The 13,487-nt window shown below is 42.5% G+C and overlaps 1 protein-coding gene across 2 annotated transcripts in view; it reads right to left on the bottom strand.

Moving 5' to 3' along the window:
- The window catches only part of PARP4 (poly(ADP-ribose) polymerase family member 4), a 95,646-nt gene that overhangs the window by 48,362 nt on the left and 33,797 nt on the right, over nucleotides 1-13,487 (bottom strand). For both annotated transcript variants that reach the window (XM_030921947.1, XM_030921948.1), the window contains exons 13-17: nucleotides 13,154-13,337; nucleotides 12,766-12,922; nucleotides 10,446-10,570; nucleotides 5,773-5,904; nucleotides 4,908-4,994 (exon numbers count right to left, since the gene is read on the bottom strand). In XM_030921947.1, coding sequence (XP_030777807.1) covers nucleotides 4,908-4,994; nucleotides 5,773-5,904; nucleotides 10,446-10,570; nucleotides 12,766-12,922; nucleotides 13,154-13,337 — 685 coding nt within the window. The remainder of the gene's footprint in view (nucleotides 1-4,907; nucleotides 4,995-5,772; nucleotides 5,905-10,445; nucleotides 10,571-12,765; nucleotides 12,923-13,153; nucleotides 13,338-13,487) is intronic.

Genomic DNA, 13,487 nt, shown 5'->3' with positions numbered 1-13,487 from the left:
TCTTCACAGAATTAGAAAACACTAGGTTAAAATTCATACGGAACCAAAAAAGAGCCTGTATAGCCAAGACAATCCTAAGCAAAAAGAACAAAGCTGGAGGCATCACACTACCAGACTTCACACTATACTCTAAGGCTACAGTAAACAAAACACCATGGCACAAGTACAAAAATAGACACATAGACCAACGGAACAGAATAGAAATCTCAGAAGTAACACCACACATCTACAACTGTCTGATCTTCAAAGTTCTGGCCAGGGCAAACCTGACAAAAACAAGCAATGGGGAAAGGATTCCCTATTTAATGAATGGTGCTGGGAAAACTGGCTAGCCACATGCAGAAAATTAAAACTGGACCCCTTCCTTAAACTTACACAAAAAATAATTCAACATGGATTAAAGACTTAAATATAAAACCAAAAACTCTAAAAATTCTAGAAGAAAATCTAGGCAATACCATTCAGGACATAGGCACAGTCAAAGATTTTATGAGGAAAACATCAAAAGCAATTGCAGCAAAAGCAAAAAACTGACAAATGGGATCTAATTAAACTAAAGAGCTTCTGCACAGCAAAACAAACAATCATCAGAGTGACCAGACAACCTACAGAATGAGAGAAAATTTTTGCAATCTATCCATCTGACAAAGGTCTAATATCCAGAATCTACAAGGAACTTAAACACATTTACAAGAAAAAAAACAACCCCATTAAAAAGTGGGCAAAGGACATGAACAGACACTTCTCAAAAAAACACATTTATGTGGCCAAAAAAATAAGAAAAAAAACTCATCACTAATCATTAGAGAAATGCAAATCAAAACCACAATGAGATACCATCTCATGCCAGGCAGAATGGCAATTGTTAAAAAATCAAGAAACAACAGATGCTGGCAAGGCTGTGGAGAAATAGGAATGCTTTTAGTCTGTTGGTGGGAATGTAAATTAGTTCAACCATTGTGGAAGACAGTGTGGTCTTCCTCAAAGACCTAGAACCAGAAATACCATTTGACCCACCAATCCCATTACTAATGGGTATATACCCAGAGGAATATAAATCATTCCATTATAAAGATACATGCACATGTATATTTGTTGCAGCACTATTCACAAAAGCAAAGACATGGAATCAACCCAAATGCCCATCAATGATAGACTGGATAAAGAAAATGTGGTACCTATGTACCATGGAATACCATGCAGCCATAAAAAGGAATGAGACCATGTCCTTCGCAGGAATATGGATGAAACTGGAAGCCATTATCCTCATAAACTAACACAGGAACAGAAAACTAAATGCAGGATGTTCTTACTTACAAGTGGGAGCTGAACAAGGAGAACACATGGACACAGAGAGGGGAACAATACACACTGGGGCTTGTTAGGGGGCTGGGGGAGGGAGAGCATCAGGACAAACAGCTAATGCATGTGGGGCTTAATACCTCGGTGAGGGGTTGACAGGTGCAGCAAACCTCCATGGCACATGTTTACCTATGTAACAAACCTGCATGTCCTGCACATGTATCCCACAACTTAAAAAAAAAAGGATAGTTGAATATATAACAACACATTGTAGGATTTACAATAGATGAAGAAATAAAATACATGACAATATCACAAAGGATATGGGAAAAAAGAAATGAACGCATACTGGTTGTAATGTAATGTATTCTGGTTGTAAGGTTCTTATGTATGTAGTAGTATAATATTGTAGGCTGTATGTGGTAAGTTAAAGATGTATATGGTAGTAAACCCTAAAGCAGTGCTGACCAATGTAACTTTCTATGATGATAAAAATGTTCTATCTATGCACTAAGTAATAAGATAGCCACTGGCCACATGAAACATTTTATTTTATACTTAAATGTAAATATCCACATATAATAAGTGGCTACCATATTTAACATATATTTAACATGTGGCTTTAGAGCAACAATCAAAACTTTAATTTTTTTATTTTTTGGGACAGGGTCTCACTTTGTTGCCCAGGCTGTGCAGTGGCGCCATTATGGCTCATTGCGACCTCGACTTCTCGGGCTCAAGTAATCCTCCCACCTCAGCCCCTTAAGTAGCTGGGACTACAGGCATGCATCACCACACCCAGCTAATTTTTGTATTTTTTGTAGATTTGGGGTTTCACCATGTCGCCCAAGCTGGTCTTGAACTCCTGGGCTCAAGTGATCCATCTATCTCAGCCTCCCAAAGTGTTGGGATTACAGGCATGAGCAACCACACCTGGCCAACAATCAAAACTTTTTAAGAGAGATATAACTAGCCGGGCGCGGTGGCTCACGTCTGTAATCCCAGCACTTTGGGAGGCAGAGACAGGAGGATCACTTGAGGTTAGGGGTTTGAGACCAGCCTGGCCAACATGGTGAAACGCTATCTCTACTAAAAATACAAAAATTAGCTGGGTGTCGTGGTGTGTGCCTGCAGTCCCAGCTACTTGGGAGGCTGGGGCAGGAGAATCGCTCAAACTGGGAGGCAGAGGTTGCAGTGAGCCAAAATCACGCCACTGCACTCCAGCCTGGGTGAGAGTGAGACTCTGTCTCAATAAGTAAATAAATAAATAAATAAATAAATAAATAAATAAATAAATAAAAGATAGAATTAATAAGCCAATAATGGAGATACAATGGAATCATTTAAAAAACAATACAAGAGAAAATAGGAAAAGAGAGGGAAAGGAACAAAGAACAAATGGTACAAATAGAAAACAACTAGCAAGATATAATATAAATATATTATATATTTAGATATAATATATCTAAATATATTATATATTTAGATATAATATATCTAAATATATATATAATTTAGATATAAATCCGACCAGATTAGTAATTGTATTACATAAAAATGACCTAAACAATACAAAGTGCAGAAACTATCAGATTGGATAAAGCAGCAAAATTCAACAGTATGCTATCTAGATAGTATAGGGTTATGGTGACAAGTCAGTCTAGATGTTTTGAAAAGGAGAAAATCATCAAATGGTCATATAAATTGAAGTCTTGGACACATTGCCATTTAATCTGGCAATGAGGAGGACACAAGTCGTCCTAGGCGGGCACTGCCTTCATCCTTGGTTTCGGCACCACAATTTTCTCTTTATTTTACCATTAAGTATCCTTTTCTGTTACTTCCACACTTAAATATTGGGGATTACAAGCTAGACCTCTATCTTTACAAACAGTATATTAAGAGTTTTAAGACAAATATGTCCAGGTGGCCATGGGAAAATGAAGCCACGGGTCTTTCCTGGGGGGAAGGCAGGAAAAGCTTAGATGGAGGGATTCCTAAGCTAAGATTGTTTGTGTAGAGACAGGATCTTGCTCTGTTGCCCAGGTTGGTGTGTAGTGGTGTTATCACAGCTCACTGCAGCCTCAAACTCCTGGACTCAAGTGATCCTCCCGCCTTGGCCTCCCAAAGTGCTGGGATTACAGGTGTTTATGTAACAACACGTGGTATTGTTATGCACCTGGCATATATGGTATTTATATAACAACACATGAACACCATATATTATGATATGAGAACATTATAGTCACAAGATGTCAAACACATTCTGGGAGACCTGAAGGTTTGGGTTAGCAATAGTTCTGATCGGACTTTACCCGCAGGTAGTATCTCTCGTGAAGACTGTTTTCTTGTGGACCATATTCCTAGGGAAATATGTAAGTATTTAGGAGGAAACATTTACCAACTCACATAGGAGGACAACCTGATAATATTAAGTGGCAGCCTCTCAAATGAACCCTGGGCTTCTATACACACAGTTTGGCCATACATAGAGCTAGCACTGTTAACTGTTCAATCATCACCTCTTCATTGCCTATTCCCATCCTGCAAGTGGATATCTTAGATGTCAAGACCAATAATTTACCCCTTAGATCTATATTAATCTTGAATGTGCCCCTAGCCCCAGCAAACATTAAATTTTCAAAACACCATGGCCATGTGTCACCCTCGGAGGCGATACTCAAACATATGGCCCCATCTGCAAAAACAACTAAAATACCTGCACTAGAGTTAGACGCTGACTACACGCAGTCTAGCACCTGCCAGAGGCCTCGTGAAAACACCTGATATTGAAGAAAAGTAGTCCAGTCGACCTGCCAGCTGTTCCCGCGTCCACGCTGTCCAGGTCACGTCCCTGCTAAAGCGAATCACCTAAAAGCACAGGAACTGGGCCCAAGCAGGATCCGGCAGAAATGCCTCCCTGCTTTATGATTGGACCATCTGCTGGGTGAGGTTACTTCCAGGAAAACTGTAAATATATCACACTCTTCTTTTTTTTTGAGGCGGAGTTTCCCTCTTGTCGCCCAGGCTGGAGTGCAATGGTGCAATTTTAGCTCACTGCAACCTCTGCCCCGCGGGTTCCAGCAATTCTCCTGCTGTAGCCTCTCCAGTAGCTGGGACTACAGGTGCCTGCCACCACGCCCAGCTAATTTTTATATTTTTAGTAAGATGGGGTTTCACCAAGTTGGCCGGGCTGGTCTCGAATTCCTGCCCTCAGGTGATCCGCCTGCCTCAGCCTCCCTAAGTGCTGGGATTAAGGCGTGAGCCATTGCGCCCGGCCAATGTATCACACTCTTATCAGAAGATGAAAGTTATATACCTCAAATGTTATCGTTTTCTCTGTCATTCCTTATGGAAAACTTGGTTCCCAATGACAGGCCTAGCTCTTCCTGTTTGTCTGGAACTATTGATACCGTTTCCTCCTTGGTTCAGGTAAGTCAAATGGGTCTGACTGGCATGGCTTCCCCTTACTTAGAGCAAGTGAAACTCTGGGGCCTACAGCAGTGTAAATTATCTCAGCCTCTAGCATGAATTTCATATTTCAAATCCTGTTCTAACTCTCTTTCCCTTTCCTGTATGCACATGGCATGCACACCAAGCCATACCGGAGCATCCTGACTCATCAGGTAAGCGCCATGGCCCTGGGTCACGGCTTCTCGGTACTCTCGCTGGGCTTCTTCCTTCTCTTTAATCTGGAAAAGATGATTTTTAAATCATTCCTTACATGAAGAGTGACTTCAGACTTTAACGAAGAAAACAACATCAATGTTTATTAAAACTCAGGCAAAAACTAAAAACTGAGTCTAAGGTGAATGGAAACTTAAATAAAGTGATCATCGAAATGTTCTGGTAAGAACTTGAACCAGGAAAGGCCAACTAAAGAGAAGTCTCCTTCAGTTGTGATCAAAACATTTCAGAATCAATAGTGAAAAAAATTTTTTTTGGTTGGGAGTTTATGTGGAACAAAACATAATTACTTTAAATTTGGGAAATTGTAGTTTATAATTTTAACTGTGCACTAATCCTTACAATAAACAAAGAATTAATCAACTGTTGTTTCTTTATTTTTTTAGAAAGTTATAATAGCTTTCATTTCACATCGAATCCCTGACCTCAAGTGATCTGCCTGCCTCAGTCTCCCAAAGTGCTGGGATTACAGGCATGAGCCACCGCACCCAGCCCTCTTAAACTTTTCATGCTGAAATCACTCTTGGCACTGTATGCCAAGGCAAAGAATGTGCAAGACACTGAAGACAAAGACTGGACAGATAGGGGTAGAAACCCTTCATCAGGGAGGGATGTTTAAGGGAGGCTCACTGTGCAAGAATTGGTTCTTCAAAGAATATTCTTGTTCTATGATAAGGCTGCTACTCAAGCTTATAGCCATGGGGACTCTGAAAACAAAGATTCTGGGAAATGGAAGCCGACTTTGAAAGCAGAGAGCGGGCACGATGCATCTTCTCGCCTTACCTCTCCAACTATGTGCTTTCCATTGATGAAGGCTTCAAAGCCACACACAGCGGCCTTGTCATCCAAAGGAAAGATGTATTTTGCCTCAATGGGCACATAACTTTTATTTGTGTATGTCTGAAAAACAATGACCTGAAGAAGAAAAAAAGCCATACATCTGATGAGACCACATGGACTACATGTGCAGGAACAAGGACGAATGAAAATGATTTTGCATATTTATTTGAATTTCCTTGAATCTGTATCACGTCCCTCAAATTCCCAACCCTCGCTTCACTTCTGCAATGGAGAGCCAGTGTCATGTGATAAAAGGCACCAGTTCCACGGTTAGGTGGTTCATATATGTCCGACTGGAAATAGAAGCCACCTGAAGTGTGTCTTACCAACACTGACTTAGCACAAGCAATATAGCTCTTGTTAAGATGGCTGGAAAATTGCCCCTTTTGAGTTGTGGACTTTGATGCCTCCTTAGTGCCATGTTGGCTGGAAACGATTCCAGAATAGTCCTTCTATCCTATCGGCTCTCAGGACTTGGCATTTCCTCCTGGGGACCTCTCTGTGGCTTTCCCTCTCTCCATACAGCCCTCATCTAGCTCCTCATCTCTCTAAGCCTTGGTTCTTCCAGAAGCAAGTCTTCTCCACTCCTCTCTGTTGTCTGTATTATCTAATTAATCTTTCCAAATGACTGTTTTCATCACTCCTTCACTCAGGAAAAGGCGGGAGTCTTTAAATATTTGAAAATTAAGAAAAAACTCAGAAAATTAATAAACAGTAAGATTTTAAACATGTGACAATAATAAGGCAAAAATATTTAATGATCTGTAATCAATAATCCAGGGAAGAGACAAAACTGAAAAACTAAAAGAAAATCTAACTTATTTGAAAACACTGTCCACACCTGGATTTGCTGCAAGCTGGGCTGCCCCTAGGGTGTGTAGGGTGCCAGGCAAAATTGTTCAAGGAGTCCTTGTTAATATAAGCAATTTGAGTCTCCCCAAATCAGCAGGTCAGCACCCTCCTGGAGACAGAATCTCCTGCCATCCTGCAAACGAACACCTCGCTGGCCAGTGGGTAGGATTCCTGGAATCCCGGTCTGGCCAGCCACCCAAGATGAGGCAAAGGTGTGTCCTGGAGTTTCCCAGTGATCTGGGCTACGCTGCATGCAATGAATGGTTAGAGTGTGCCTGGCGGGGAGGCACCGGGACTGGGGCCCACCTAGCACTCACTGGGAGGATGTCAGACACTGTCCCCTTGACTGTGCATGGAACTCCTTCTCACCCTCTCTTGGATTTCCCCAGTTTTACCAAACCCTCAAAGGCACGTATGCTTGCCCTGAGTCTGATAATCAGGATCACTATCTAATTGTACTTGGTGGAGACTGATGTTTCTTCATTTGCAGTAGCTGTCCTGCCTGTTCTAGTTAGCAGACCTGCCTTTGCGCACGAGTCCCCAGACATCAGGCCTGTGTCAGCTGCACCCTCTTTGTATATCACACTGTGTGGCTAGGCACTCACAAAGGTCAGTAATTTTAGATAATGATAATAAAAGTATTTTTACCTGGCCTTAGAACAGAAACTAATATAATGTAACAAATTTTGACATCTTAATTTTCTTCTATTCGATAAACCCATTATGTAACTAAGCTTAACATTATTAATTTATTCCAAGAAGGGTCAAAATGTATGTGCCATGCACATATAAGAATCTACACCCCAGCCTCTGCTTGGATACTCAAGCTCAGTCTACAGTCTGGCTGTTTCATCATAAAATGAGTGAGAAAGTCACTGCTAAATAGAGAGCTATTTTGTGGCAAACTTCCCCAGGGAACAGGCCTCTTCGGGTTTGAAATAACAAATGGTACAAGTTATCTAATCCCAAATAAGGCATGGAGCACACACGCCTCTCCATGTAACCTAGTTATACTTTGTTTTGCATGTAAAAATAATGCCCTAAGTCCTTTATATTTATTAGATCCAATAGCCACAACACTGATGGGCAGGTATTATTGTTTCCATTTTACACATGAGGAAAACGTGGCAAAGAAGTAACTTTCCCAAACTCACAGCACTATAAAGATAATTTAATAAGGTAGGGTTTGTTTCTTCTCTTTCAACAACCTGGTTTTTTTGGTTGGTTGGTTGTTTTGAGACAGGGTCTCCCTCTATCACCCAGGTTGGAGTTCAGTGGTGCGATCTTGGCTCATTGCAACCTCGACCTCCTCCAACCTGCCCTCCTGTGACTTTGCCCATTCTAGTAATGGCAAGTCATCCTCCCATCTCAACCTCCCAAGTAGATGGGGCTACAGGTGTACACCACTGTGCTCAGCCAATTTTTGTGGAGATGGGGTTTCTCCATGTTCCCCAGACTGGTCTGGAACTCCTGAGCTGAAGCAATCCTCCTGCCTCGGCCTCCCTCCCAACGTCCTGGGATCACAGGCATGAACCACCGCACCCGGCCACCACCCTGGTATTTATGATAGCAAAATGTTTATATTTTAATAGCTAACAAAGATTTGGGAGAACAGTAGAATTCATCTCTCTCTGGGAAGAAAGTGCTTTGATCACAGCCTGGCACAACATAAGGGCAATATACATGTTTATTACATAGAAATGTTAAATAAATAAGGGCATAATAAAGTTCTAAATTGAGTCTTCAGAGATATTTCGATAAAAGTAAAATTCAGAACGGTTTACCAGAAAAGTCTTTTCAACAATATTTCCTATTTATGCAATAAAACATAGAGAAGGATGTAGAGAAGGAAGCAGTTCCAGCAATTCCCCTCTCCCAGCTCACCAGGCTTCCCTCCTGCACTGACTCCCACATATGGTGGTGTTTCTTGCGTCTTCAACCCCCACTGCTCTTCAGCTGCTGTCTCATCTCCCCTCTGTCTCCCAATTCTTCCTCCCATTCTGTCTTGAACTTACTCTGATCAGCCTTTCATCCCCACCACACCATCAAAAGGCAAACAATCTCATTGCTAAATCCAATGGTCTCATTGCTAAATCCAGTGGTCAGGGCTGGGTTGTTATTCATGAGACCCACCAGCAGCCTTTTCTCCCCTCCCTGTTCAGCTGCCCTCGTGTGTCTCCACAGCCGCCCTCCTGGTCTCCATGGCTGACCCAGTCTCCTCCCCTACCTCTCCATGTTGGCCTCTGTTATCTACTGATTCTCTGGGTGTTTAATCTGGGCTCATGACTTTAAACACTACCTGAATGCTGCTGACTCTCCACTTGTAAGTCCAGCTTGGGTCTCCTCCCTGGTCCTATGTAGTCACAAGACCTGCTTGGCCAAAGATAAACTCCGGCTGGCCCCCAACCTGCCCTCCTGTGACTTTGCCCGTTCTAGTAAATGCAAATATGATCCTTCTAGTTATTCAGGGCAAACACCCTGCTGTCATCCTGGGCCACTGTCTTTCTCTCGTGTCCTGTCCCCATCAGCAAATCTGACTGGCTCTGCCCTCAGGCCTTGGCAGACTCCATCACTTCCTACACCCCCACTGCACACATTATTCTCCACATCACCAGGTCCCTTAACTGAATTGTCAATCAATCATCTCCTCTACGTGATGTGACGTTGCGCCCGCTGTGTCCCCTTCAGAACTGAGACTGCTAGGAGTGTCAGCTGTGGGGCGCCTCCCCAGGAACCATCCTCAGCCAAAGACAAACTGCCTTAGCCAAGGTTCTGACCCCTCCCTGGAGCAGCCCATATCCCAGGACTGGCCCCAGTGGGGCTACAAAGCCCGGCCCTCTTGCCTTGATTCAGACCTTCTCTCAAGGACCACTCTGGCCCAGAGCTTCCCCCAGGATCATCTGAGGACTCTGTTGTCTCCTTGGCCACAACCTGCCTCCCTCACTCCCTCACAGGTGCAGCTCCCACAGGCTTCCTGAAAACAAATTCCATCCAGAGTCTGCTTTCCAGGGAACATGACCTAACAGTTCTCCCACTGGTCCTCTTCCTACTGTTCCCAACATGGTGGCCAGAGTGAGCCAGTTAAAACAGGTCTGTTCATGTCATTCCTCTGCCAAACATCTAGAAGCTTCCATTTCACTCACAAAGACAGCATGACCTGTGTGCTGATGTGAGAGCCCCTCACCTCTCTGACTCAGTCCTCATGCACTCTCCCCTTTCCACCCCACTGCAGCCACAGTGCGTCTCCTTGGCGTGCCTGGACCAGATCCGCCTCCTTCCCACCTCAGAGCCTTGGCATGTGATGTTGCCGCTGCCTGGAATAAGCATCCTCCGATGTCCACACGGTTTAGCCCCCACTTCCTTCAGGTCTGTATGCAGGTGTCACCTTCTCAGGGAGGCCTCCTCAGCCATTCTGTTTACAGGTTCAAAGGCCCCGTCTTTCACAGCTCCTATCCCCTCCTGCTTTCATTTTTCTCTTCAGCCCCTGTCACCATCTAACGTGTCATGTGTTTCATTCTTTCATCATAGTTACTGCCTATTCCCCCACACAGTGTGTGCTCCACAAGGGCAGAGCTCTGGTATTGTGCATTGCTGGATGCTCAGAGCCTAGCTAGGCCCTGGCACGGAGTGCTCAGTGAATAGCTTTTGAATAAATGAATTTTAGAAATGTATCTATTCCCTTTAGCTCATGCAACTGCAATCAAATTCTCATGTATGGTTTACATCCATGTAGTTTAAGTGTCATAAAGCCACAGAAAACATACCTGGGCTACAGTGTCTATGATTCTACCCTTGATGTTGACATCTTCCAGAGGAACCAAGTTCCCAGAGGCGTCCTGGAGGCCGGCCTTGGTGCTGCTGGAAGTTTTGGCATCTGGTAGCTGGTAATCTAAACGTTAAAAATGTTACCATTAGCTTTCAAAACCATCCCTGTCTATGTTTGTTGTCTTGATCTTTATTCCTTCTCCATGCCTTCATGCATTATATTTTAGGGAAATTGGACAAATAGCATTTTATGATTTTCAACAGCCAATTCTGAAAAGCAAGTGAACCCACATTAGAAAAATGGGAGGTGCCTTCTTTTTTTTTTTTTTTGAGACAGCGTCTCACTCTGTTACCCAGGTGGGAGTACAGTGGCACAATCTCTGCTCACAGCAGACTCATCCTGTCCGGCTCTGGTGATCCTCCCGTCTCAGCCTCCTGAGTAGCTGGGACTATAGGCATGCACCACCATGCCCAGCTAAATTTTTGGTATGTTTTATAGAGATAAGGTTTAGCCATGTTGCCCAGGCTGGTCTCGAACACCTGGACTCAAGGGATCTACCTGCCTTGACCTCCCAAAGTGCTGGGACTATGGGTGTGAGCCACGATACATGGCCTGCCTTTTTTTTTTTTTTTTTTTTTTTAAGACCCTTCTGCTTAAATTCTTTTTTTCTTCTTTTCTTTTTTTTTTTTTTTTTTTTTTTTTGGTAGAGATGGGAGTCTCACTATGTTGCCCAGGCTGGTTTTGAACTCTTATGCTCAAGTAATCCTCCTGCCTCAGCCTCTCAAGTATCTGGGACTACAGGCATGTGCTCTTCTGCCTTTTGAATGTAGAGACTTTGGGGTGTCCTGTTGAAAACATAGCATTACTTGACATGCATTTAAACACACACACAAATACACAGAGGTCTTCAGACTGTGTCAAGTGTGGCTGAAGCCTGAATCCAGGTGTCTGCATTCCCTGGCTTGTAGTGTGGAAGGGCTCAGTCACTATTATTTATGGTGCCACACAAGCATTTTGGGATGGCATGAAACAACATAGATTTTCAGTCCAAGGAAGACTGAATCAACTCCTACGGCACATATTGAAAAACGTTCACATCCTATTCTAAAGTGGTACAAACATACAGATAAGGTTAGGAAATAAAAATACATAGTGTCTTGCCAGATGTTTCCCTTAATGACTCCCAGAGAAAACACTGGAGTCACCTCTGAACACACATGCATTTCTGACAACAAATAATTTGAGCACAGTCAAAAATGTTACTGTGTTCTTCCAGTCCTACTAATTAACACCGTCATTGTTTGGGCTCATGATACTCTGAGAAGTTTATGCTGGCACTACTACGGCTAACACGTACACCACGCATGACAATTTACTCAGTGCCTCCAGTTTCCCCTTCCGCCCTTACAGCAATTCTGTCATGCAGGTACTGCTCTCATTCCCATCGGAGAGAAGGTGGAGCGCAAAAGGTCATGCAGTTTCAAGACTGCAGGGCGGCAGGGCGACACTGAAACCCCGGGCTTCCTGATTCTACAGTGGCTCTGCTGTCTGTTCTACCCACCCCATTACACTTTCTGCACCATGACATCTTAGCAAGGTTCCACAGGATTTAGCCTTGACTATTCCTGAAGGGAATAAGCTCAACTTCAGTGTGTTAATAAAGTCACATGGAATTTTGAGATCGCTTAACCTTCCTCAAGCATCCTGGTTTTTATGTATGCAAGATAAAAAAGGAAATGAGGCTGGCCATGGTGGCTCATATCTGTAATCCCAGCACTTTGGGATACCAAGGCAGGAGGATTGCTTGAGGCCAGGAATTTCAGGACAGCCTAGGCAACACAGTGAGACCTTGTCTCTAAAAAAAAAAAAAAAAAACAAAAGTCATGGAGAGCAGTCTTAACTACTTGGGAGCTTGAGTCAGGAGGATCATTGGAACCCAGGAGTCTGAGACTGCAATGCGCTTTGATCACACACTGTACTCCAGCCTGGGGGACAGAGTGAGACTTTGTCTCAAAACAAAGAAAAGAAAAGAAAAGAAAAGAAAAGAAAAGAAAAGAAAAGAAAAGAAAAGAAAAGAAAAGAAAGAAATACATGTATTTTAAAATTAAGTGCTTTATTTTGATATTAGGCAGAGGAGTTTCACTGATGTTAACACTGAGAGAAATTTGTGGGAAACTATTCTGAGACTGAAAGGAAATGAAATACTTATGGATGAGGTCATAGATATAACAAATGCAAATATACATTCCATTGAAAATATAACATTTGAGGTCTATAAACATAATAACGTAAAACAGCATTCAAGAAAATTGTCCTACCTTCAACCTTTGAAAAATCTGAAAACTCAGGTCTGTATTCCTCTAATTCAGTACGATTACTAGGATGAAAGTCCTTTATTTGATCTCCAGGCATGGAAAATTTAATAATATATTTCATTTTAACCTGATTGGTTTTATACACAACAAATTCATCATCCTAGAGCAAACAAAAATCAGTAGGTGATTAAGAACAATAGCAACAAAAAATCTGTTTTGGCAGATGTTTTCATAAAAGCATGTTTGCTAATTTAGAAAATGTTGAATTCATACAGTAAATATTTAACCGTTATTTAAACTTAAGCATATTTAATGAAAACAGGAGCAAAAAACTGAGGCTCCTCTTAGAGCATTCAAGACCCTCTTTGCCTGTTCCTTAATATAAAAATACCTCAAAGTCTGTGGTGACAGAGGCTGTTTGTGAAACTCCGTGCACACTGTCGTAGCCTGGTGGAGCTTCAGTGAAGGAAAAGTCCTTCTTGTGTAAGTCCATACACTTTCCGAGGGCTACGTCACAAATGAGCAGGAGTCTGGTGCCATCTGTCTCTCCCGGGTGTGAGTACTTGATACTTGCACTGAATGCGAAAGGAAATAAACACATATTTATAGCTTACAGTGACTTGTTAATAACATATTATTGCATAAACAGGAAATATTATTGAAAAGACTTTCCTGGTAAACTGTTCTAAATTTTCCTGTTATTGAAATATCTCCAAAGACTCAAT

The sequence above is a fragment of the Rhinopithecus roxellana genome, chromosome 18 (genome assembly GCF_007565055.1).
Source record: "Rhinopithecus roxellana isolate Shanxi Qingling chromosome 18, ASM756505v1, whole genome shotgun sequence".
Classification (NCBI taxonomy): domain Eukaryota; kingdom Metazoa; phylum Chordata; class Mammalia; order Primates; family Cercopithecidae; genus Rhinopithecus; species Rhinopithecus roxellana.
Note: the sequence above shows the minus strand (reverse complement) of the source record. Positions and strands in the feature narration are given on the sequence as shown.